The sequence below is a fragment of the Bos mutus genome, chromosome 6 (genome assembly GCF_027580195.1).
Source record: "Bos mutus isolate GX-2022 chromosome 6, NWIPB_WYAK_1.1, whole genome shotgun sequence".
Classification (NCBI taxonomy): domain Eukaryota; kingdom Metazoa; phylum Chordata; class Mammalia; order Artiodactyla; family Bovidae; genus Bos; species Bos mutus.
This window is the reverse complement of record NC_091622.1, coordinates 111,436,058-111,463,351: the sequence shown is the minus strand read 5'-3', so window position 1 is coordinate 111,463,351 and position 27,294 is coordinate 111,436,058. Positions and strand designations below refer to the sequence as shown.

General features: G+C 45.5%; 1 protein-coding gene across 8 annotated transcripts in view; it reads left to right on the top strand.

Annotated features, from left to right (window-relative positions):
- Positions 1–25,188, top strand: part of LDB2 (LIM domain binding 2) — a 460,040-nt gene extending 434,852 nt beyond the window's left edge. The window contains exons 6-8 of one of the 8 annotated variants that reach the window (XM_005907270.2): positions 14,048–14,171; positions 18,031–18,173; positions 24,100–25,188. In XM_005907270.2, coding sequence (XP_005907332.1) covers positions 14,048–14,171; positions 18,031–18,173; positions 24,100–24,330 — 498 coding nt within the window. In that variant the 3' untranslated portion in view covers positions 24,331–25,188. The other 7 variants (XM_070372733.1, XM_005907269.3, XM_005907268.2 and 4 more) reach the window with 7 other exon arrangements.
- The last annotated feature ends 2,106 nt before the right edge of the window (positions 25,189–27,294 follow it).

Below are 27,294 nucleotides of genomic sequence, written 5' to 3'. Positions count from 1 at the left end.
TGACTGACAACTCCCAAGGACCAAATCTGAATTCCCCCACCCATAGAATTGAGATTATAAGGACTCATTCATAAATGCCAGTGCGTAAACATTGCTTCAGCACAATTACACAGTCTCTCAGTTCCCAGGGGAAAATAACCAACATGTGACAAAAACTACGTCCTTCCAATGAGGGACCGCGTCAGTCAGTTCAGTCTCTCAGTCGTGTCTGACTCTTTGCGACCCCATGGACTGCAGCACGCCAGGCCTCCCTGTCCATCACCAACCCCTGGAGCTTGCTCAAACTCATGTCCATCGAGTTGGTGATGCCATCCAACCATCTCATCCTCTATCGTCCCCTTCTCCTCCTGCCTTCAATCTTTCCCAGCATCAGGGACTTGTGCAGTGAGTCAGTTCTTCGCATCAGGTGGTCAAAGTATTGGAGCTTCAGCTTCAGCATCAGTCCTTCCAATGAGGAACCGCATGGACCGGTGCAAATGCTCCCAGTGCGGCAATCAACACGGATCGGCTTGGTGGGGCGGGGTTGGGGTGGGCAGTCTCCACTGCCTGGAGCCCGAGCAGCTAGTGATCCCCTTTGGGGACATTTGGTGCTTTTGTTTTACCAGCCACATCCCAATGTCGATGAGGCCCTCCTCAGGCTCAGGAAGTGCGGGTGAAAGAACAGCGTGATATTTACCGTATCGTGGTTCAGGGTTCAGCCAGGTGGCATTTGTGGAGGCCACACTGGTTGCCCCTCCCGACTTGTCTGTGGGGTGGAAACTGGGGCCTTGGCGAGCCTGGCCCCTGCCTGCCTGTCCACTGTAGCCCACACGTGTCAGCCCAGACACCCTCATGCTGCAGTTTCTAATTCTGTGTTCCCTCTTGCATACCCGTGTGTATTTCCTCAGCCCGAGATGCTCACCTTAACCTTTGTCCTAGCTGCATTCTCTCACCTGGCTGGCTGCTGACTCATCTCAACTTAAATATTAGTGCCTCCTGGCGACCTTTCCTGGTGTCACTTGCCCCTCTCCTCCATAATATGCAGCCTGTTTGGGATTCCTGTTAATCATCTGTCTCCCATCTAGACAGTAAGCTTCAAGGGAGAGAGGCTGTATGTGCTGTTTCACCCCCACATCCCTGGTACCCCGGTTACTATAAATACCAAGTGGATGAAGCAAGATCTGACCCATAGATACACTGCTGACACTATGTATAAAATAGATAACTGATGAGAACCTACTGGATCGCCCAGGGAACTCAGTGCTCTGTGGAGACATAAATGGGAAGGAAATCCAAAAAAGAGGGGATATCGGTTTGCATGTAGCTGATTCGCTTTGCTGTACAGCAGAAACTGACACATTGTGGGGCTTCTGTACTCTGATAAAAAATAAACTAAAAAATTATCTGACTCATTTTCTGATGTCTGATTGCCTTTTTGTTTTTCATTCGATGGTATTCATGGACTCAAGGAATCATTCCACCCACAGATATTACACTCGTTGCTCGGTACTGGGTATTATTTTTAAAAATAAAATGATTTTTATTTTATCTTTTCCCAGGTCTCCGCTTCCTTGCAGTGTAGTGGGGAGGCTATGATAGTTCTGTGTCTTTCAGGCAGACCTAAGACAGTCATGCTGCCTTAACAAAATACCGCAGACTACGTGGTTTAAACAATAGAAATCTATTTTCTTACAGTTCTAGAAACTGGAAAGCCCAAGATCAAGGTCTGGCAGGGTTCCCTTTCTGCTGAGAGCTCTTTTCCTGGTTTGCAGAGGCCTTCCCTCTTGCTTTGTTGTCCATGGTGGACGTGGAGAGAGAAAGATATCTGTGATGTCTCTTCCTCCTCTTACAAGGCCACCAATCTGTCAGTTTTGAACCCCACTCTTATGAGCTCATTTAACCTTATTGACCTCCTAAAGCCCTATCTCCAAATATAGTCACAATGGGGGTTAAGACGTCAATGTAGGAATTTGAGGGGGTCACATTTCAGCTCAGATTAGCTAAGGTACCAGTTTTTAATCAAAGGCTAATCTAGGGTTTGCTGTAAAGTTATTCGCATCTGGTTGGCATTGGTGATCATCCAGCCCTCAGACTGAAGGCAGGAGGAGAAGGGGGCAACAGAGGATGAGATGGTTGGATGGCATCACTGTCTCAATCGACATGAGTTTGAGCAAACTCCAGGAGATAGTGAAGGACGGGGAAGCCTGGCGTGCTACAGTCCACGGGGTCACAAAGAGTCTGACACGGCTTAGCGACTGAACAACAACAGCCCTCAGTTGACTTTAAGTGAAATAGATTACTGTTGGGTGAGCTTCATCCAATCAGTCGAAGTTCTTAAAAACAAAACTGCGGTTTCCTGGAGAAGAGGGAATTCCATCTCGAGACTGAAGCTTTAACTCCTGCCTAAGATTTCAGCTCTGGAAACTATGGATTTCAGACTTGCTAACCACCACAGTCACGTGAGCCAGTTCCTTAAAATACATGCGTACGCTCACCCTTATCCCCTCTTAGTTCTGTGTATTTTTCTGGAGAACCCTAACACAGTAACAGACAATAAAGAGACTCTTAGAGATTCTGAGCCACTGACCTTTACTTTCAGTGCTTATGTATATGTGTACATGTTCAGTTACTCAGTCGTGTCCAACTCTTTGTGACCCCGTCCGTAGACAGTAGCCCACCAGGCTCCTGTGTCCATGGAATTCTCCTGACAAGAATATTGGAGTGGGTTGCCATTTCCTTCTCCAGGGCATCTTTCTGACGCAGGGATCAAACCCACGTCTCCTGCATTGGCAGGTGATTCTACTGAGCCACCTGGGGGGCCCCCTGGTTCATCTGAGGGCACAATAATTGCACAATAAGAGTTTTTTAAAATGTACCTAGAATTTGCTCAGAGCCCTTTAGGTAACCGACACCACTCATTAGGTATTTATTAATGATGGTGGGGTAGTTCCAGGCAGATGTCATGTTTCTCCTTTGGAAACATTCCAGCTCCTGTGCTCTCAGATTTAGAGCTGCTAGTGGAGCACATGAATATGATATGTGTGGCAAAGCCTCAGTGGTCAAAGCAAGTTACTTATAGGAAAGGCATGTGGACTGAACGTTTTAAACATCCGTTGTATCACCAAGATCTAATAATTAACCGGCGTGTATATATGTGTATACATTGGGCTGGCCAAAAAGTCTGTTCAAGTTTTTCTGTAAGACAGTACAGAGAAACCCAAACAGACTTTCCAGCCAGCCTAATACACTGAGCAGGGAACGCCTATTAAATTTTATTAGGTATGTTCTGACGAGTTTCCAGATGTCTTCCATGAAGCCCCTGCCTCACGGATTGATGATTAGCCCCATCATAATAAACATGTATAGAGAACACTTTCCACATGTTAGAACCTAGGGACACAATTTATGTGGATTTTCTTGTTTCTCCTAACATCCTAATCAGATACCATTAGATACCATTGTTACCCTGACTTTGCCGATGGAGAAGTTCAAACACTCAGAGTTTAAGTAACCCACCCAAGGTCATCCAACTACTAAGTAGCTGCCATTTGAACCAGAGACACAGCTGCATGCTTAACCCCTAACCCAGGATGCTTCCACACACCTTTCTGTGCTCAATCACTCAGCCATGTCCGACTCAGGGGCCCCACGGACTGCAGCCCACCAGGCTCCTCTGTCCATGGAATTTTCCAGGAAAGAACACACCTTTTAGATATGGCCTAATATCTGATAAACCATGAATGCCAATGAGAATCTATCCTAGAAAACAAAACTCACAGCTGGCAATTTAATAGAGATATAATACGGCAAGCTATTGATAGAAGTATTAGAGCTAGAAAAGCCACCAGGGGAAGATGAAGCAGCCATGAGTCTATTTACTGCCCTCCTGGGAAGAAAGGCAAGAGGGCTTCCTGTCAGGCCATGTGGTAGAAGTTGGGACCATCGTGGACCTTGGTGACAGCTGTTGGAGAGGCCATCTGAACCTCAGAAAGGACAAGAAACACCCTTACTTACCTTTACCCATGCCATACCATGAGTGATGTTCCTCCAATATCCATGTTTATCTCCAACCTCAGGATGTGACTGTTTGGAAATCCTACAACTACTGCCTTTGCAAGGAGAGGAAAGAACACAGAGACACGGGGCGGGGGAAGGCGAGGCGAAGACAGAAGCAGAGGTTGCAGTGATGCAACCTGAAGCCGAAGAGCACCAAGGCTAGCCAGGGCCAACGGAAGATGGAAGATGCAAGGAGAACTTCTTCCCTAGAAAATTCAGAGGGAGCACAGCCCTGCTAGCACCTTGATTTCAGACTTCCGCCCTCCACAACTAAGAAGGAATAAGTTTCAGTTGTTTTAAGCCACCCGGTTTGCCTTCCTTGGTTATGGCAGCCCCACTCAAATAGCTCAACCCACGTCCCCCCCAGTCTGCCCTGGTTCCTTCAACGGGCCCAACCTCACCCGAGGCCAGTTGGCAAAAGCAGCTGGGAAATAATATGCAGGGTTCTGTCCTCTGCAGGAGAGCAGGGAGGAAGGGGTGGATCTAAGGACAAGAAAACAAATGACCAGAGCAGCGTGGAAGGGGTGCCCGTGCCAAATGATGGGGTGGAGGGATTCAGTCCACGGTCCGAAGGAAAGAGAATAAACATTCGAAATCTTGGCCCATCTCATCATGGGCCCAACTGGTACAGCAGAAACCAGCCCTGAGCTTGGCTCTGCAGCTCAGGAAAATAACCGAGCGCTTCTCCCCTGGGGGTGGGTCAGAGAAGCAGCCAGTGGCCTCCGTGGTCACCTTCTTCATGGCCTCAAAATTGAGGTCAAGGCACAGATTCTGAAATGCACATGCGTGAGTCCTTGCTCCGGCAGAGGACCGTCCCTCCCATCCCTCCAAGACTGGAGGGGGTCCTCTGCACCCCCTCCGCTGACTGAGCAGAGCGTGCAGACATGCAGAGAGGTGCCCATATCTGGCAGACGTGATAACTTCCCTGAGTAATCAATTTGCAAAACAATTGAGAAAAGGCAAAGCCTCCCCTGGTTGAATCTTCAGATTAAAAAAAAAAAGAGGATGTTTTGAATTTGACAGTCAATCTACCTTTAATCCTATCAGGAAATAAACCCGAATCATAATCTGATGTTTTGGAATTGCACAGCTTCTCAGGGAAAGCCTTTCCCCCCTCCCCTGGTTTTCATCCTTGAAGGCAGAGTGGGTTTTACTCCTGTGGGTGCCTGTTATTCATTCTTATCTGTTTCTAGGGGAATTATCTGCTTGTTTTGTTTCCTTCTAGATTCTGTAAGTTATATTTTTTTCTATTGTTTTATATGAGATCTCTTTTTGTGCTGTGTTTCTTAATTAGGAGAGGCTCCTTCACCCTTAGATAAGAACTTGTTCTTAACCAGCCCTCCCCTATCCGCTGATATTTTTCTAATTCAGAGTTACCCAGAAGAGTAAGTTACTGGGGGAAACAGAAAAGAAAAAAAGGACTCTGGTCTGTGGATTTGAACATTTTGTATTTATCGCTAAAAATGCGTTATTATCAGAGACCTGGGTCTCCTGCACTGCAGGCAGATTCTTTACCATCTGAGTCACCAGGGAAGCCCTAAGCATCCTGGAGTGGGTAGCCATTCCCTTCTCCAGGGGATCTTCCAGACCCAGGAATCAAACCCAAGTCTCCTGCATTGCAGATGGATTCTTTACTGTCTAAGCCACCAGGGAAGCCCAATTATCAGAGACATTAGCTACTAAATTTCCATGTACCATTGGCCTGATTACCATCCCTTGGAGCATCTGGAGCCCCTAAGTCTCAGGGAAATAAGGTGATTTACTTCCCCAACTAGCTAACCAATCACATCACACATTGATCTATGGGCTCAGTGGGACTGCACCATAGAGGCAGCCAGTATTTATCATAATGTGAATTTCCATCTTTTGAGTACCCACCTCAGTCCAGGCATTGCATTAAGGATTTACATGTATTCTTACAAATCTTCAGAGATAAGCGTCAGTGTCCCCATTTTACAGATGAGGAAACTGCAGTTCAGAGAGGCTGAAATTCTTGGCCAAGAACACACAGCTAGTAGTAAATGGCAGACATGTGGGTTTGAATCCATATGGATCTGGCACCAAAGCCTGCACCCCTCTGTCACCCTTGTCTCCGTATAGACACACCTCTCTGTGCATTATTCCTTGCACAATAACAAGGAACAATATAAAAGACAGAGAAAGCCTTGGAACTTGGTATCTTGGCAGAGACTTAGGCCATTCGTAGTCAGAGAGGTAGACAGCAGAGCAGTAATGAGTTAAGAGCGCAGGGCTAGAGTCAGGCAAACTTGACTATGAGCCTCTTCTCTGCTCTTCAGATGGTTATATAAGCTTCGATACATTATAAGAATCACACTCTTTAATATCAACTCTGGGTGACTTAATGGCTTTGAGTCTTTGAGTTTTCTCACCTGTTAAAAGTGAAGCAGGAAGTGGTGAGGGTTAATGATATAATATATGGCAGGTACATACTCCAGAGACAGACATAGGTTAGATACACCACAGTGATTATTAAGGTATGACTCAACAAATATTTGAGTATGCCTCATACCGTGTTAAATAAAAGAGAGAGAAAAGTGGAGTAGGGCTTGCCATAGATAAGGCGATGAAACAAATCCACAAGAAAGGAAAATTCCCAATGCAAATATAAACTCTGGGATGTACATAGATTAGTAATAAGTGCTTCAGATATAAGAGTCCTTTGCAAATGAAGATGGTCAGAGACAGATATTAGCTCTGGGCTGGACCTTGGAGAACCTTAATAGTCAATCTGTGTTAATCAAATATGGTTTGCCGACCGGGGCCAGACTGCAAACTCTTAGTGATCCACACCAGAGGAAGGAGCTCGCTCTAGAATGTGAATCGACCACCTTATTGAATACATTGTTTAGTTCATCTGACTTACTTTTTGACACAAGACTTTCTTAATGAAGGAAGCAATGAACTGAGTTATGCTCTGCCTCGAGCTCCTTATCCCTTCAAGGACACATAGCGAATGGTTTGCACAACACCTCCTTTGAGTAGCACTGATTTAGGACAGAAGTTAGCAACCTTTCTGTGAATGGCCAGATAGTACATATTTTGGGAGTTTATGGGTCACACAGACTCTGTTGTACTTATTCAACTGTGGTGTTGCAACACAGAAGCAGCTCAGGACAATACAAAGGCTTGGTCACAGTAAACCCACTGGCTGTAGCTTGCCAATATCCCATTAAGATGACTGAGAAGGAGGGAATGGGGTCTTTAAGGCAAGAACAACATGAAAATGGCCTGAGCTGCTGTGATCACCATGACCCTATATGAAGAGTGGGTGGTTCAAGCTCAGAGTATGTCACCCATCATCCAGAAAGACTGAATTAAAATGTTGGTGGTCAGAACCCATCTTTGGAAGTTAGCCAAAGGCCAATCCCAAGGCATCAGCTTTGTAATCCAGCACCAACTCACCAGGGCTTCCCTGGTGGCTCAGACGGTAAAGAATCTCCCTGCAATGCAGGAGACCATGGTTCAGTCCCTGGGTCAGGAAGATCCCCCTGGAGAAGGGAATGGCAACCCACTCCAGTATTCTTGCCTGGAGAATCCCATGGATGGAGGAGCCTGGCGGGCTACAGTATTGGGGTTGCAAAGAGTCCAACATGACTGAGCGACTAATATTTCATTTCATTTTCAACTCTACTAAGCACCACCCATTCCCAGGTTCAGATCAGGAGATAAGCAAAAAGAAAGAGTATGGGTGTATAGTTATGTACGGCTAAAGAGAATCAAATTTCTCTGGGAGAACTGTTATATTTAAATAAAACAAAAGGACATGCTGTCCAGATTTGCTAAGCTCTTTGTTACTATGAAAAGGCAGGAGTCTGGGGCTGAGCTAAGGTCGCTTGGCTCAGCCAGGACATGTAGTGATTGCATATATGTATGTATACATGTGCAAAGCATTCTGCACAGACAGGGCAATCAGTCAGCTATTAAACGGACAAATTCATCACCTCTAAGCCCAGAGGACAATGCCTAATTTGTCTGGCACTAGCAAATGACTCTTCGCTATAAATCTGGCCACGATATCTGTTCAACATGCATTCATCCATCCACCCGTTCATTCATTCCCTCAGCAAGTCATCACTGTGGTTATAGGTTTGGGTTTTGTAACAGAGGGTCAGTGCTGGGCCATAATCCCAGAAAATGAAATTGGAAGCATCAAGGGCACAAGCCCAGCCTAAAACTCTAAGTCTGCCCAAGCATCCTCAGAACTTTGCCAGGCTGGCCAGTGGTTTTCTTTGGGATCTTAACTGGACCAGGCAATGAATACCAGTTTGGGGGCTTCCTGTTCAGAGAGATCTCAGGCCTTGCTGACTCCTGTTCCCTCACACAACGTCCTGGGTTTCCCCTAGTGTCCTCGAGAAACCTTAAAACAACAAAAAAGAGGTCAACTGAGGCAAGCTCAAAAGACCAGAAATTGAGCGTATTCAGGAATAGCGGAGAAACTGCAACTAGGGAACAGTATGCTGTGGCCAGCTCCCGCAAGTTGGTTAAGGGTTTGAGGCGGGCTGTGTTTGTGGACAAGGAGTGCAAAGCAGGCAGGAGTGTAGCCAGCATCCCAGGCACAAGTTCATTGGCTCAAGGATGGAGGCAGATTCTGGGTGGCTGTTCTTTGGTCAGGAAGTCAGTTTATGTCATCTCTGTAGGGGAAACTAGTTTCTCTGTTCTTAAGTTGCCTTCTTCTGAGCGCCAGGGTCGAGTCTCAGTTTCCTAGCCTCTGCTTCTATTTTAGATCCTTTCACCCCTCCAGCAGCCCCGCAGGTGGAGACCAGACTCAGGCAGGCTAATGCAGTGTTGCAAATGTCATGGTCTGAATCTTTTCTTTCCGAGCAGGGGGACCGGGACTGGGAACTTTATAGCAGACACAACTTTGCAGATAACGTTGTTCTCTAAAATCAGAGAACTCTTTGCTAGTCTGCTCAGTTCCATTAATATGCATTTGAGGCTGAAGTGGTGTGTGTGTGTGTGTGTGTGTGTGTGTGTGGAAGGTGGGGGCAAAGGTACCTCTGAAATCTGTCTCTTCTTGTATAATCTCTTACATAGTCTGTACATGTATGTTACAAACAGGGGACTCTTTACCTACAGTCACTAGATGGGAATGTAAGAGGGTTTATAAACCTCCAAATATTTTGTGCAAAATTCGGAAGACGGGCTGCATAGCCTTCACCAGATCCTCAAGGGGATCTGAGACCTCAAGGAGAATAGGAATCCTGGCTCCAGAAGGATTTAGCGAGTGACTGCCGGAACCTACTCAACGAACCATCTTCCCGATCACATTCCATAAGGCCTCAGGCTTCTGCTATTGCCAAGATGCACTGGCTTGCTGCCTGAGAAGGAGGCTTTTGTCTGAGTTAGTTCTGCCACCTACAGCACGCAGCCGGGCAGAGGCGCCCGCTTGGCTCCCAGAGCGGGGAGACTCATTTGCATACATGAATAAGGGGCGGTGCGCGCTGCCTCTCCAGCCTGGTACCCCTCCGCTAGAAGAAAAATGGCTTTGGGGATTCCTCATTAGTATTCAGAGATGCAAATTCCTTTGGGGTGAGTTACAGCGATGGGAAGATATTTTTACATGAAAGGGGAAGGGATAAATCCTGAGGATTAGCATCTGAAAGAAGCGTTGCCCAAAAACCCAGGAGGAAAGGGGGGGAAAGGAAAAGAAAACGAGCTCCTGAGTTCTCACGATAAATACAACTCTTCCAGTTCTTAGCATGCTCAATGCTGACAACCCGTTCTAGGTCCAGATAGGTAACTTGTCATATAATAAAAGTATTTGCCATCTAACTTGCAATCATGAAACTATCTGCTTCAGGAAGATGTGATTTTCTAAGCAGCTGAGTGCAAGCATAGGATAGTGTTCTTAATATACTTAAAATCATTTTTAAGGGACTGAATTTTGGGGACCAAGACTGTATTATTCTCATGCTGCTGCTGTTGCTAAGTCACTTCAGTCATGTCCGACGCTTAACGACCCCATGGACTGCAGCCTACTCGGCTCCTATGTCCATGGGATTTTCCAGGCAAGAGTACTGGAGTGGGGTGCCATTGCCTTCTCCGATCATTCTCATAGTTCCTAAGCAGAGTGCCTGAAACTTAGGAGGAAACTCAATAAATGCTTGTTGATTTAACGTAATAGAAATGTGCTTTGTTTTGCAATCTGTGCTGTGCTTGTTAATATATGATCATAATATCTACTGTTTGTTGAACTTACGTGTCAAGGCATATCATCTCAACTTTTTCAAATGTCCAAGATATGTCTGGTTGTACAGATGAAGCCGAGTGCCAGCATTATTAGTGTTTCAGCCAAAGATAAGATTATACCTAGACTTCTCAGTTTAAGTCCATGTTTCTTCCACTCCATCCATGAAATTTTATATCCACTGTAAATCAATTTCTCAAGAATGGGAATTGACCACAAGGAAATGGTTTTAAAACCTTTACAACATTTCCTAATTAAAAGAAAAAGTTTTCCCCATCCTTAGAATTTCTCTGAAAGCTTTTCTTACTGTTCTAACTTAATAATTGATCCAAATATCTTCTGACCCTGTCTGAAGCTAATAGTAGTTCTTTGATGGATAATGCAGTCTTATCTGCATGTGGAGAGAGGATGTGGAACCTTTCACTCTGTTTGCTTAGAGTGACAAGGGAAGACCTGAGAGTGTCTATAATTTGCACACATATTTTGATTTCCAATAAAGAATTCTTAGTGGAGGAAAACACACCAGAATATGGACTTAAATGTATAGGAACCCTCCCTCTTTCACAGGTTTTTCTTTATTAACATTTTAGGTTTCAAGTTCAGTTCAGTTCAGTCACTCAGTCATGTCTGACTCTTTGTGACCCTATGGACTGCAGCACACCAGGCCTCCCTGTCCATCACCAGCTCTTGGGGCTTGCTCAAATTCATGTCCATCGAGTCGGTGATGCCATCTAAACATCTCATCCTCTGTCGTCCCCTTCTCTTCGTCCCCTTCTCCTCCCTCCAATCTTTCCCAGCATCAGGGTTTTCTCCAATGAGTCAGTTCTTTGCATCAGGTGGTCAAAGTGTTGGAGTTTCAGCCTCAGCATCAGTCCCTCCAATGAATATTCAGAACTGATTTCCTTTAGGATGGACTGGTTTGACCTCCTTGCAGCCCAAGGGACTCTCAAGAGTCTCCAACACCACAGTTCAAAAGTATCAATTCTTCAGCACTCAGCTTTCTTTATAGTCCAACTCTCAAATCCATACATGACTACTGGACAAACCATACCTTTGACTAGACAGACCTTTGTTGGCAAAGTAATGTCTCTGTTGGTCATAACTTTTCTTCCAAGGAGCAAGCGTCTTTTAATTTCACGGCTGCAGTCACCATCTGCAGTGATTTTGGAGCCCAAGAAAATAAAGTCTCTCACGGTTTCCATTGTTTTCCCATCTATTTGCCATGAAGTGATGGGACCAGATGCCATGATCTCGGTTTTAATGTTGTGTTTTAAGTCAACTTTTTCACTCTCCTGTTTCACTTTCATCAAGAGGCTCTTTAGTTCTTCTTCACTTTCTGCCATAAGTGTGGTGTGATCTACATATCTGAGGTCATTGATATTTCTCCTGGCAATCTTGATTCCAGCTTGTGCTTCATCCAGCCCGGCATTTCTCATGATGCACCCTGCATATAAGTTAAATAAGCAGGGTGACAATATACAGCCTTGATGTACTCCTGTCCCAGTTTGGAACCAGTCTGTTGTTTCTAAAAGGTTTCAGAAAGGACTCTCAAGTCAACAGGAAGACAGGCAAACTGAAGACGGATGGGAACTGACCCAGACCTCACTACTTTGCAGCCTCATGCACTAGTGACTTTGTCTCTGAATCACACTGTACCTGTGTCGCTCAAGCTGTGAAATCTTAGTCTCTTTTCCCGAAGAAACTGCAAATGAAAGGAGATTACAGTTGGCCCTTAAGTGGGGTTAATGGTTTTGGCTTAGATCATTGATAGCTAGGAAGGGCTAAGGTATTTTTCTAGATGACGACAATTTTGATTATCATGCTTAGACTTGAGAAGAGGGAAAGTGGGGTGGGGGCAGTGAAAAGAGAAGGAAATTTGAGCAGAAAACCCTTGGAGATCTGTGCGTGGCTTGCTTCTGTATTTCTCTCTGCTAAAACCCAGCATTTGCAGGGCAGTGGCTCTCAGCTTTGGGTAATACTTATCAGAATTAGATGAGGGAATGCTCTTTTTAAATGCAGATTCAGGGCCCCACCTCCAGATTCAGTAAAACAGAAAGGGCAGAGCCCAGAAGTCTGCATTTTTAACAAATCAACTCATCTGATTTTGATAAAAGTGTGCCTTAGACTTTGAGGAACATTGGCATAGAAAGGTTTTCCAGTCTTCCTGAGAAACACTCTTTCAATGCATCCATTCATTTGAGCCAAGTCTAGGAACACAGAGATAAAAGGCATAGTCTCATTTCAGCATTCAAAGAGTTCAAAGTCAAGTAGAGAAGAGACTTGGAAGCTGATGGTTACAAAATGTAAATAAGTTCATAGAGCAGAAGGAGCTATGTGCTGTGGAGAACTGGAGAGGTATTCGGCTCAGCCCACATGGGAAGAAGTGCACAGTCCTGGGGAGGAAGGGATAACAGAAGAAGGGACTCTGCCTTCAAGGATGAGTGGGCATAAACCAGGAAGAGAGGAGGGAAGAATTCCAGATTGAGGGAACCCAGTGGACAATAAGAAGTGTGGCCTCTAGGGAAATACTCAGATGAGACAGGGCAGAAGGGAAAGGGTGGTAAAAAAGATGGGCGGATGAAGGCGGAGATTGAAAGTCTGTCTTTCATAATAAAATAATGTCTTTTCACATGGGTAGGTGCATTGCCAGGGCTTTCTGGTTGGCACTAGAAGTAAAGAACCCGCCTGCCAGTGCAGGAGATGTAAGAGCTGCAGGTTCAATCCCTGGGTGGGAAAGATCCCCTGGAGGAGGGCATGGCAACCCACTCCAGTATTCTTGCCTGGAGAATCCCATGGACAGAGGAGCCTGGCGGGCCACAGTCCATGGAGTCACAAAGAGTTGAACACCACCAAAGCGACTTAGCATGCGTGCACAGGTGCGTTGCCAATGTTCGTATTGCTGTTGTTGCAACAGCAACGGATGCGTTGTTCCAAGTTGTAGTCTTTGCCCTCTTAGCAACAGCTCTCTCAACGCAGCAGTGTTCTGATAAGCTTCCAACTGAGAAGGGATTCAGAAAAGTCCAGGGCAGTCCTAACTGGATTTACCTTCTTATTTCATTCATTAATCTTTGTCGTCAGATGTCTTGGACTGCAGTAGAGCTGAAAGGTCTAACTAAAGGAAGCAAGAAGCGTGACTACGTACAGAACCAGGGCAAAAACTCCACACTGAATATATGTGGGAGTATACATTACCATCCATTACCAATTTGCACATCTTGTGTAAAATACAAATGAGCCCATGGATAAAAATGAAGTCGTGTTCATCATGGTTTTTTATAAGAATTAGGATCAAAAAACGTACCTGAAGTTACCACTTTGTTCTCAAAAGCTTGAATGATACCTTCACTGCCACAAAATCTACATAAACTGCCATTGTAACTCACAGTGTGTGGTTATGCAAACAGGAAAAACAACAGAAGCTAGAGTAGAAATCTGAGCATGCTGTGCTAATATGAAAGAGCTTTTTTCTTTAACCAGAGAGAATCACGTCATTTCATAATAGAACTACGTATATCCACCCAACCATCAGTTTAGAATATGTGGGGAAATATGTGTGTGTGTGTGTGTAAATCACACTCAGCTGTAATATGATATTATAAATAATAGTAAAGAGAGTGAGCATTATCAAATGTTGGTAATATTTCTTTTCCTCCACACTTATACAGAAAAAAATAAAAAATGGTGGGGGTGGGCAGGAGGGAAGAAAAGTGTCTTTAAGCTTCGAAATGGATTCCAGCTGTTAATATTATTTATTGCAAATAATATTATCAAGTAGTGAAGCCCCTGTCTTTGAACCCCTTGCAGTTGTGTGTAATACTGGAGCCAATGCAAGAACTGATGTCCAGACATAAAACCTACAATCTCAGTCCACGGGACTGCCTGAAGACCTGCTTGTTTCAGAAGTGGCAGCGGATGGTGGCCCCGCCAGGTACGGCCTCGCTCTTCACTCTCCACCTACATGCTTTTTCCGAGGCTGCTTCTGGACATGAAGGGATAGGAAAAGGGAGTGATTATAAACGTATCAGGCAAAGTAGTTTATAAGGGATGTTCTGACCGTGATGTTGGATCCAAAGACACTGAGTTGGTGAAGGGCAAACATCCTTCTTCGACGTGGTGACCATGCTCCACAGTCTTCTCACTTGCTAGATTTAGGAGGACAGAAACTCACAGAAGGAAATTGATGTCTTTAATGTTACTGAGATGTTGATAAAGCCGAGATGAGAACCAAGGTTCACTGTCTCCCGGGCCAGTGGTCGTTCCACTGGACAAGACTTTGGTGACCGCAGATGGCTGACTTTAGTTTTCTTTGTCCTTTGAAGAATGGTAGAAATTACGAAAAGAAAGGGGGAGAAGGAAGAAGAAAGGAAGAATGGGGGGATGGGCAGAAGAGAAAAAGAAGGAAGGGAGGGGGGGGGAAGGAATAGATGGAAGAGAAAAGGGAAGGAAGGAGGAGAAAGTTTTGCCCTATTTTTAAAGATACATAATATCAAAGGGTATTCTGATCATGAAAAGAATACATAAAAGACCCCATTTCTCCACTTTCCTAGGATGCAGTTTAGATACTGTAGTCTCCTGCTGGGGTTCTGAAATTACTGCTTCGAGTCATCATTAATTGTCTTTCTATCTAATACATTTTCACTCCCAGGCGTGTGCCGAGCCTCATTGATCATAAAAGCAAAATGTATCCATTCGCTAAAAATTGTTTTTATGAAGAGTAATTATTAACATGAGGCACATAGCTTTCTGAATCATGAAATATAATGGTCACCTTCCACTGGTAATTGGCCAGGGGTTTTAAATAAAGAGGATATAGTCAATATAATCAAGCACATGTTTAGAAAGCTGGGAAAATGAGCATTACTTTACATAGAATAGCTGCATCCCCATCTTAGGGGAATTTTCGACATTTAGAACATTATTTTTCAAAGATATTAAATGTGTTTAAATTGGTCTTATTTTCTCTTTCAATATCAATAAGGTTTTATGGGGAAAAAATTTCACTCACTCCAGGTCTTGAAAACTTCTATTTCCTGATGCATGCACATGTAATTCTTATGACGTGTATGTGTGTGTGTGTGTGTGTGTGTATTAGTCATTCAGTCATCTCTAACTCTTTGTGCCCCTTGGACTGTCACCCACCAGGCTTCTCCATCCATGGAATTCTCCAGGCAAGAACACTGGAGTGGGTTGCCTTTCCCTTCTCCAGGGGATCTTCCTGACCCAGGGATTGAACAGGGGTCTTCTGCATTGCAGGCAGATTCTTTACCATCTGAGCCACCAGGGAAGCCCCATAATTCATATATTATTCATTAATTCAGTCATTAACTCAACAACTATTTATTGAGCCCCTACAAGATGCCAGGCACTGGCCAAGCCACTCTGCTTACAGCACTGCATGAAAACAGTCATAGATCACAGTCTCTCAGACCTTTATTTTTTTATTGAATCTTCACTAGCATTATTGTGAGGTATGAGATATTTCTTGTTATTCCCATTCAATATAATAGGCCTGAGATTTAAAGTAGAGCTTGCCAAAGTTAGCGCAAGACTAATCAATAGAGACCTATGTCACAATAAGTCTTTGTGTCTTCAGTTCATGACTCTAATCCTACAGCTACGTACAGCCAGTAGGAGCAACACAGAGCAAACATTTGAGACATATTTTCCCAAAATTCCATTAAAAAATACAATTTTTTTAAATAAAAGCAGCAGATTTCAAGTCAAAGGAAGAAGACGCTGGTCAGGGAAAACTGGAGTATTCGCTTAACTTTAGACTGTACCACTCAGCTCACCTCCAGCTGCCTAAGTTGGAACAATTCTGTTTCCTGTTTCGATAGCCTTCAGAATAAGCATCCATACTCTCCATGGATAGGGACGGTAGATACCCTCGGTCAATGAGTATCTTCAGACATTAAGACAAAAATATTTATGAAAGAAAAAATAGTGTATAAATAGAAACCTTCTACTTCTTCATCAAGTCAGGAATAACATGATGGACCCAGTAGTCTTTGAAATGAGCCTTAAAACAAACTCACCCCATTGTCCAATAGAAGCAGCAAAGATGTCTCAAGAAAATGCCAAAGGTCCGCTCACTTAATTCCAATATGGCCCTAGCTTACCTTCTTCCCATCAGGGCTGGACCTAGAATAGGGTTAGCTCTTACATACCATTTCCAATTCATTTAGTAAGTGCCTGGAACAGGCTTCTGAAAGTTTCTCATTCTCAAAACAAAGATTATATAGCACCTAACTAATAGAGTTGCTATGAATATAAAATAATGACAGAAAATGTCAGGAATATGAAAACATTGAGTCATGCTCACAATGCATAATAAATAAATGAAATTCTTCTTACTACACATTTCCATAAGTCTGTACGCTTCCAATAAAATCTTGCCTCATCCTTCAGTTTCAAAAATATATATATTTTTTTTCTATTTCTAAACCTTCTGGAAGAGGTCTAGTTTCTTTTCATTAATATATTGATTATAGCATATTAAAACATTTTCCCCCCAGGAATTTTCAAGTTAGTTGCATCCTTTAAACACCAGGGTGCAAACCATGGGCATTTCTCCTGAGCTTGGGAATCCCCAAGTTCTACATCAATGGCTGGTTGGATGGACACTTCTTTTTACTTCATCATTTCAAGGTGTAATAGAGCTTGGCTGCAATATAACACTTGGCCAGTAGGTGCTGCTGTTACTCACTGGGTCCCTAATTTAATAAATTCATATAGGTGGCGCTAGTGGTAAAGAATCCACCTGCCAGTGCAAGAGTTACAAGTTTCATCTCTGGGTCGGGAAGATCCCCAGAGTAGGAAATAGCAACCCACTCCAGTACTCTTGCCTGGAAAATTCCATGGACAGAGGAGCCTGGTGGGCTGCAGTCCATGGGGTCACAAAGACTCAGATACAACTGAATGCACACATGTGCGTGCGTATGCACATACACACACACACACACACACACACACACTTCTCAGGCCTTGGAGGCTCCCTAGGAATCTCAGTGTGAATAGCGTGACAGTCTCTCAGTTGTGTCCAACTCTTTGCAACTCCATGGACTGTACATTCCATGGAATTCTCCAGGCCAGAATACTGGAGTGGGTAGCCTGTCCCTTCTCCAGAGGATGTTCCCAACCCAAGGATCGAACCCAGGTCTCCTGCACTGCAGGTGGATTCTCAGAGCCCTCCTTTTATTATAAAAATAAGGTAGGCCATAAAAATTTTTTCTCAAAATTCATAATGGTAATAATATTTTAAGTTCAAATTGTGATAGGGGTATAACTCACCCCTAAGATTTATTCATAGATTCCAGACATATAGATGGGCTTCCAAGGCGGCGCTAGTGGTAAAGAATCCACCTGCCAATGCAGAAGAGGGAGACTTGGGTTCAATCCCTGGGTTAGAAAGATCCCCTGGAGTAGGAAATGGCAACTCACTTTAGTGTTCTTGCCTGAAGAATCCCAGGGACAGAGGAGCCTGGTGAGCTACAGTCTATGGGGTCACAAAGAATCGGACATGACTGAGCACAAGACATATAGATGAAATCAGAAAGAACAATTAAAGGCAAATCATTTTATAGACATGGTAAAGAAAAGAGTTTCCATCATTTTGTACTAAAACTAGATCATCAGATTTCTCCTTTTGGGTTTTGTCAAGTTAAAAAAAACACGGGGAAAAAAATGTCAATAGTCTACTCTTTTCAGTTTACAAAAATGGCGTCACTGGAGGGACCGTGGTGGTCGCTCGGGAACTGATCCCCCTTCCATTTTCCATATTGCAGCAGAACCCACAAGGCAACCGACAACCAAACGGAGGAAAAGGAAAAACTCCACGAGCAGCACCTCCAACAGCAGCGCGGGGAACGCCGCCAACAGCACCGGCAGCAAGAAGAAGACCACGGCCGCCAACCTGAGTCTGTCCAGTCAGGTACCTGTAAGTCTCGCTTTCCTTTTAGGCTGCAATTCCTGCCTTTACCGTCTCCCAATTCCAGGGGGGCCCGCGGAAAAGACTCTTAGCTGCAAAGACCTTCTGGGCCGGGCGGGCGAGAGGCGGGGTTGGGGAAGGGGAAGGCAGGACAGGAGTTGGGAGGAAGGGGGAGGACTCTGTCCTGAAAACCAGCCCCTGCAAACTGGGAACTAGAAAGCAATACGCAGAGTCTGTGCTGCAGCGGGACAGGAATGAAAATGCCGTCAGAGTCGCAGACAGGAGATATGTCACCTAAGGTTTAATTAAAATATCACTGAGCGATGTGCCTGGTGGCAGATAAGGGGCTCTGGGCACCATTGCTGGGACCCTGTGTTCCACTGGAAAGCTAGCTCCTGGCACTCAGACTCCAGATTGTCATTTGACTGTCCCCAGCCCTGCCCACCCCACCCCAGACATGGGCATCTCCTCTTATCTTAAGACTCAGGTAATTAACTCAAGGCCAGTGCAGCTCAGTGGATTTCGTTTTCCCTGTTTCATTAGCTTAGAGGGAGGTTCAGCCGCAGGTTTGGTCTGAACTGTCTTGACCTCTTGACCCTTTTCTTTCAGTTCCGGGTCTTGACGAAGGAAATGGGCCGCTCAGAAGGGGGCTTCTTTGAACTCTGAGACTCATAGCCGAGGGTGTCCCCAGAAGGGCAAACCAGGCAGATGGGACCTTTCTTGCTCTCCTCTTGATTTCTTCCCCAGTCCTCTCCCTTCTTCCTGATTCCTTCTAGACTCTGAATTCTTCATCCCAGAATTAGACCACTTACCGCTTTTACTGACAAGTTCTCACGTTCCCTGAAGCCCATCTTGCCTCTTCAGTGACCTGCGGGTGTTCCTTCTCTGTGCCCTTGGTACATTACCTCACCAGGCTTTCAACTGTCCTTTCTTCCAACCCAGGGATTCTCATGGTGCATCAGAAATGCCCTCTGGATCCTGTGTCTTTGAGAGTGTGCCCTTTCTTGTAGCTGCCCTCCACCTCCAATGCAGTTTTTTTTTTTTTAACCTTTCCCCTCTTTCTCACTCGTCTCCCCTCTTGGATTTGGTTGTGGTCCTCTTCCTTCAGGTTCTGATCCTGCTGTGTCTCCTGTCCATGTGAGAGTGGACCATCCTTTCCAGAAGGTTCTCCACTTACTTTTAAGTGTGGCTTTCAAATCTGACCCCCCACCCACTTGCCCCCATGTCCCATTGGTCACTTCTCTTCGGCTAAACCCAACCCCACCAGTGTATCGGAGAATTATCTGGCCTCTCCTCCTGTCCTCCATAGACAGAGGGTACGGTTGCCATTCCCCAGTACATTAAAAAGAAAGGGTCATGAGAGAGTGGCCAGTCTATGAGGTAGGTGTCATTTTAATTTTAAGAGCGTTAGGAATTTCAGTCTTTAGATAAAACCAGAGTCACCTCTGTTTTTAACTGGGCTATCATCCCTGAAGAGTGAGGGGGCTGGAAATCAAAGGAGAAAAGCAGCCTTCTTATTAAGGTGCCAGTAAGTTATACCCACTGCTGGTTAAATGGAAAATGAATAGGAAAAAAAATGGCCAGGTGTAAATAAATCAGCCCCCAAAGCATACACAAGTAGCCTATTCATTCATTTAATCTGAGAGTTTTAGAAACTAAAGGTTGTTAGTTTCCACAAACAATTGAAAGAACATTCCAGGGACTTCTGGAACTCTGACATAGCTACTTAAAGGCACAGGGACTGCAAGAATTCAGAGCGGTTCACCAAGCGTTTTCTGAGCTCCTTTTGTGTGCCCTACACTACAGCAGGTGTTGGTAATCCAACGCCTGGTTGGATTTAAATTTAAAAAAAAAAAAAAGACACCCAAGCTCCATCATTGAAGAGCTGACTATCTAAAGGAGGGACGATGAAGAGGTTTCTTCTCTCCTGCCAACTCAGTCTCCTGGGGTCAACTCACAGGGTAGAGTGTCCAGAAAGGTTCTGAGCCTGAACTGGACGTGGTAGGCCATCCATTAGTGATGTCTGCCATGGGTACAGAATAGCAGCTACCTGTCCATGTATTTTCACATACCTGGCCCAGTCAGAAGCATTGCAATTTTTTTTAAAGAGCACCTAACTTTTTCCACTCCATTACATTCTTGTCCTTCCAACCAACCATTGCATTTTGCTGGAAGATGCCTGTGTTGAGAGGGTCTTTAGTGAGTTAAGACCCTTCGGACAAGAGCAAGGCACCGTGAGAAAGTGCAAGAAGAATGTTAGCAGTATCCTCACCATGCAGTGAAGGGTGTTTTCATTAAGTGAAACTTAGAGATGGCTGAGAGAAACAGGGAAGTCATCCAGGTTAGGCAAACGTGTCCATTTCTGTAGGTCCCCCGGCTGGTTGGATGTCAGATGATAAGCACTGACTGGCTCGTAAGGATAACATCTTTTGTGTGTCCTGAATCACTCACACCCCGTTCCTGTTTAACTAGAAATGCCACTTGCTGGCCTTAGCTGCCCTATCTGAAGACACGGACAGGGGGTCGTGTTACCACGGCCATGGCTGTGGTCCACCCAGTGGCTGGACGGCAGCGTGTGTGTCCGGCAAGGGCTCGGGTTTAATCCTTGGCTTCTGCGTCTCACTCCATCCAAGAGCAGGGGCTAGGAGCGACCCCGAACCGCAGCCTCAACCCTGGGAGGGATGGAGACCCGTGTCAGTCCACAGCAGTGACCCCTGCTGGCCAGTTTAAGCAGAAGCATTGAGGGGCCCTGAAAGGAGTCCCTCCCTGTCCTCAGAGGTTGGTGGTCCTCGCTCAGGGGCTTAGTGAGAAGAGGTACATGGGTACCAGCTGGTGGCATCCCAGGGTCTCCAGCAAGGAGCAGAGGGGTCTGCCTTGTGGGGAGTTGAGACCACATGGGTTACTCTCAGGTGGACCAATATCGCCTCCTGGCGGGGGGGGTCCCACAAGACAGGGCAGGAAGTTCAGCTCTCACTGTGGATGTTGAATGATGTGGGGGGATTTTTAAAGACTGGGGGGGTGTGGGGAAAACGATGCCAACACCCCCAGTTGGAAGGAGCCCCAAATGTGCACTGGGCTTCCAAGGTGGTGCTAGTGGTAAAGAACTTGGCTGACAATGCAGGAGACAAGAGACATGAAGGTTTGATCCCTGGGTTGGGAAGATCCCCTGGAAGTGGGCATGGCAACCCATTCCAGTATTCTTGCCTGGAGAATCCCATGGACAGAGGAGCCTGGTGGGCTGTAGTCCATGGGGTCGCAAAGAATCAGATATAAGTGAAGCGACTGAGCATGCACACAAAATGTGTCTTATGTCTCCACTCATTTTGTGAAGATAGCAAGTCAAGCCCACCTGAGTGGAGAACACACATCCTAGCCTGGAGGTTTAGCAGAGCCAGCTAGAGTCCTGTGCATAACTGTGTAACTGTCCTCAAGCCTCTAGGTGCATACAAAGTCCTTAGCACACGTCTGTTTTATTATAACTTGCCATTTATTCATCACTCACACATGCACACGTGTGCACACACACTCATACGTAGACCCACGATTATGCATCTGGCTAAGGATATGTTTTATAATCAGTAAGGCAAACATGGCATCTCTCTGAAATTTCAGATGCTCCAAAATATCTATGCCTGGGCATCTTTTCCAGTTGTTCCTGGAACAAAGATACACCAAACATACTATGAGCCTGCATGAGCCCCATTTGAAGAGATTCAAGCCACTATTTTCGGAGGACTTTTCTGGAATGGCTGTTGTTTGCTGATACAGTGAAGGCATCTGGAGTGTTGGGAACTTCTTGGCTAATATCACGTTTAAGTCGGCTTCTTCTGTTTCCAAATTATGCTTACTTCCTCCCATTCCCGCAGCCTCTCTCGCTGACCGTGGGCTCACAATACTAGCGCAGACCCCACGCGTCAGTTCTAACATTCTTCTCCTGCCCTGTGACACCTAAGGCTTGTGTTTTCCCAGCCCTTCAAAGGGTGCCGCACACAGGTCACGAGCTGGGGTTCACCCTCGTGTGGCGCTCTGCCGCATCTTAACCTGGTCTTGCCTCCGGCCTTTGCTCCTGACTGTAGGCACAGTGTCCTGAGGGCCTGCAATGAAGGGCGCTTTTTGAATCCCCAACACCCCAAGGGGTCAGGTGAAAGCCCTGTTCCATTTAACGTCCCATCGGCTTTCTTGACACTCGAACTCTGTGTCTGTTTTACATCTCATTTCAGGAGTCCTTGTGAGTCTCTTATAAGTCAGTGTCACGTCTAGCTCCTGGTGGCATCATAAGGATGTTCGTAGGGACTCATAGTTGAACACCCTGCCGGCACGTCGATGGCTGACTCTACTCAGGTCACCTTTGAGCCATTTACTTCATCTGGGACATTTCTCTTTAACATCCTTGTTATCAATTCGCAAGAGTGATTAGTCTGAAAACACAGTGTGAAACCTATTGATTATCTTCCCTCTAATTCGAGGGGAATCGATCTACCAGACAAACAAGGTTTTCCATTCCAAAACAAACCAGATGGTCACAAAGGGATTAGTTCGATGGGCACCTTCAAAATTTGAGAAGGGCCCTGGAGGGACAGCTGGACCTTTCTCCTGACCACAGGCAGTGTTCCACTCATAGACTGCCCCAGGCAGCCTCTCTTGCCCCAGTAGAAAGAACGTTTGCCCAGTTGTCAAGGCAAATTCACGCCCGTATCAGCAAATGCTTACTTATATCTCCAAAAGCATCTGGCTGGCCTTGATGTTTCAGCTTCAGCCGAGGCCAAGGGCAGTCGGGCACTCTTAAGTAGATTGTTGCTCAGAGTTGGCAGAGCAGGATCCACCTGACAGATGCCCTGTGCTGTGCCCAGGTCAGCCATTGGGCCCATAGGGCCCCCTTGGAACACGGAGGCCAGAGCAATGCCTTGGGTAGGCTTTCTTCTCCCCTGTCCTCGAGCCTCTGCAGCGGTGGCCTCTGCCAAGCTCCCAGCCCTAGGATGTGCCTTCCTTGTTTGCATGGAAGGACAGTTTGTACTTAAAGGAGTAATTAGATAGATTCTTCTTGCACGCTTCCATCTCTGATGACGACCAGCTTCATCGATATAATTATCATTAGTTCTCTTCATCTTTCTTTAATGGCACCAGCTGGACAGACTGGTTCTCTTTACTGCCCAGATTGGTGGTGGGGTTGCCTTTGTGGGGATAGGTGACAGGCACCATGGAATAACAGATGGTAAATTCAGGGCTTGTTGGCAATCAGCAGGTTTTTGCTAATGACTTAATTAGCTATGCAAATTGTCAAATCAGTGTGAACATTGTTTTTATCGAAAACTTTACCTAAATTAATTACCATAATTAAGTAGCAGAATGTCAAGGATGTTGGCTGCGTAAAAGGGCCTGGCTGAGTAGGAAAAAAGAGAGATCTGTCTTCAATTAAAACATATACCGTCCTTGGGACAGAGAAAATGCCGTTTAGAATGAGTTGCGTGAAGACGGCAGAACCGCCTCCTCCCCGGCGTTGGCTGCTATTCTCAGTAGTTTGCAAAGCCGTCCCGAGACCCTCAGTAAAGGTGGTGGCGTTTCCGAGGTCTCGCACAGCGCCCACTGCCCTCTCAAAAGTCCCCAGTGTCGGCAAGTTGCAAAGCGTGGATTTTTTTAATTTTGAAAAATCCATTTTTTTATTTCTGCAGATTGCTAGCATTGCTCGTTCTCCGGTGTCAGGCTGCACACTAAGGACATAAACTCGCGTGGTTGTTTCCCGTCAGGAGGCGATGTTTATTTCCTGTAGAAATCCAATATGCGTCTTGGCCCCCCCGACACTGAGACTTGGCCCCGGTGTACAGGACACGGTGTGTCTGACCCAGGTCCCCCAGCGCCTCCTCCCGCTAGTGTTTTAAGTGGGCTTCTCTCTCCCAAGGTTCCCTGTAATAATGTCAGCTGCTGTTCACAGGATGTGATGGTGGTAGGAGAGCCAACTCTGATGGGAGGTGAGTTTGGGGACGAGGACGAAAGGCTAATCACTAGATTAGAAAACACGCAGTATGATGCGGCCAACGGCATGGACGACGAGGAAGACTTCACCAATTCACCCGCCCTGGGGAACAGCAGCCCATGGAACAGTAAACCTCCGGCCACTCAGGAGACCAAATCAGAGAACCCCCCGCCCCAGGCTTCCCAGTAAGAGTGACCGGCTCCAGAATCCACTGTCCATAGCCCCGTGGGTCACGCTCACTATTTCAGATCCTTACTTACAGGAGAGGAAGGAGCAAGACGTTAAAACTTTGCCACGCAAATACCGATTTCTAAACCACAATGATCTGAGTTTCTTTCTTCCTTTTTTTTTTTTTTAAATTGAGAGGACCATTCCGAATAAACTTCCATGACCCCTCCCTGGAGGCCTTCGCAGGTAACAGAGATACTGGCACTGATGATAATTAAAACAAGAGCAAATGCTAACGCTTCTCCTGGCTCAGTTTGAACCATGTCTGTTAATTTCCCTTCGCCAACCCCGCATCCAACCATCCAACGAAGGCCATATTGTCAGTAAACCCTCAGTGCTCAGGATCCCATTCTATGCCGAATCCAACTACAGATGACTTTTTAATATTGTAAAATATTTTCTGCTTTTTGACTTGCATCTGAGAGTTTCTTGTTTCAGTAAAAAAAGAAAAGGAAAAAAAATCCGCTTTTGAAAAGTAATTTAAACGTACCTTTATTTTTTTTTCTCTCTCTCTTTCACCTTTTCTTTCTTTGGGTAACAGCGAAGAGGGCCCAGCAGGGTAATTTATGGCCAAGCTAATGTCAATTGGTCCTCGAGCCCGAGTTGGTTCAATCGAGCCTGAGTGCAGAAACAAGAAATGACCTTTTGTCATCAGAGACACCAAGGCAGATTTTTTACGTAAAGAAAGGCACCTGGCCCCTTGAGAATGTATTTGTTTGTATAATTGCTGTTGATCCAAATATTTTCAAGCCATGTAATCCATTAATTTTGTGGGCAGTTTAATAAATCTGAAACTTCTGGGTTTCTTTTTTTTTATTGTATCTGAGTTGACTGTTGTTTCTCTTCATAGTATATTTCCTGTATAATATTTTGTAAAGCCCTCACCTGGTTCTTTTATGGGGACTTTCCCTTGGGGGCAATCCCAGTGTATTTATGTGAAACTTTATAAAAGAACTAATTTTTCCATTCGCATATTAATATGTTCCTCTATACATGTAAAGACTCAGTGGCTCGTGTGTTATAAAACAGCTGTATTTTATGTATGCTTTACTGATAAGTGTGCCAATAATAAACTGTGTTAACGACCAAAGCAAAGGAGTCTGCATATCTGTGACCCTGGCAGAGAAATCTGCCCACGATGATGAGAAGTACTTAGCGTGGATTTATGACCCAAATCCCACACGGAGTGGCACTGTGAAAAAGGCTCATCTTTATAAACTACAGTTTCTTCCACACTCACTGCAGTTTACTTGGGCAAACACAGGGGTGTCTTCTCTGTGCTGGGCACTCTGCTGGCCGCAGACACAGGGATTGGAAAGCAAGGATTGACCTCGCTCCCTGTGGCTGGTCAAATACAAGGGCAGCGGCTTCCACTCACTGAGTACTTACTCTGTACCAAGCATCTCAATTTAAGGTCCATAGACATTTCTTCCGGCTTCCCTGAGAGCTCAGACAGTGAAGAATCTGTCTGTAATGCAGGATACCCAGATTCTATCCCTGGGTCGAGAAGATCCCCTGGAGAAGGGAATGGCAACCCACTCCAGTATTCTTGCCTGGAGAATTCCATGGACAGAGGAGCCTTTATTTCAACTAATCCTCACAGCTCCACCAACTAGGCCTTCATCTCCCCATTTTTTATAAATCAGTGCTCCCACTTGCCTATTTTTCTAAAAAGCTTATTATACAAAGATTATGGAAAATTCATTTGAGGACTTTGGGTTTCAAGAACTTTCGCCGCATTTGTCTACTCTGTTCAAATGAGGAAGAGGAGAGAAGAAATCTGTTAGCATTAACTAGGTGTATATAAAATGCCAGGCCATAGTAATAGATCATCTCAGCCAGTTCTGGAAAAGAGGGGCTTGAAAAAGAGAAGAGAAGGGAGAGTGTGTCTCTTAGGTTGAGATTCCCAGAAGCAGAACCTGAGACCAAAATTCGGAGCACAGAGTTACTGAGGGGATCTTTTTCAGTTAAAAAAAAAAAATCTGTAAGGGAGTGGAGGGGGTAAGATGCAGAAGAGGAAAGAGCTAGGAAAGCTGCGAACTCAGGAAGCCTACTTCCTGAGCCTGGTCCATGGTGCAGGGGAAGGCTTGGGGCACAGAGTTATCTAACCCTCGAAACTCAGCTGCCAGATTTCTGTACACCTGTACTGGTTAGTCATTGGCTGGGGCCACTCCCAGGGGGTGTGGGAGGCAGTAACTTCAGAATAAGATCAGCCCCCATCGGCCAAGGGCTGTCCTGCAGAGGAGAGATCAACTGGAAGGCAACAGTCTTAGCATCTCGGCATGGGTAGGTTAGTCCCAGAAAGGGCGTCTGGGCAGGGGACCAACTGTCTGCTTCAGTAAGCTACTTGCTCCATCTCAGACTTCACGGGAGACATCGGTGGAATTTGTTACTGCATCTCCCTTGACTATAAAGCCTAGCTTCTCTCTCAGCATCACATTGTTTCCTTATGACATTAGCATGGGGAGGGAAATGTGTGGTACAATAGCAACAGAGCCAAAGGAAATTGAGGGAAACAGCTACTGTAATTGAAACTCCCCCACTAGAGCAGGAGAACTGCCAGCTTATCCTCTGCCCACCTCATCATTTCAGGGTTCCTTTCATCAGTTCTTTAAAGTCACCAACCTGCAGTCATCACAGATGATTTCTGGGACAATTTGTTTGACGTCTGTTCCACTTATCTATTGCTACACAGCTGATCGACCCCAAACTCAGAGACTCAAGAGGCAATTTATTATTATCAGTTAACATTCTGAGAGCTCAATGGTCAGGCGGTCTGCACTTAGGGGAACAGATGTTGGTTGGGGATGGTGTCATCAGAGGTTTGGCTGGGCTGGACATTCAAGATGGCACAATCATATGGCTGGCGATTAGAATGGAATGTAGGGCTGTTGAATACAGCCTCTCCACCAGGCTTTCACAGAA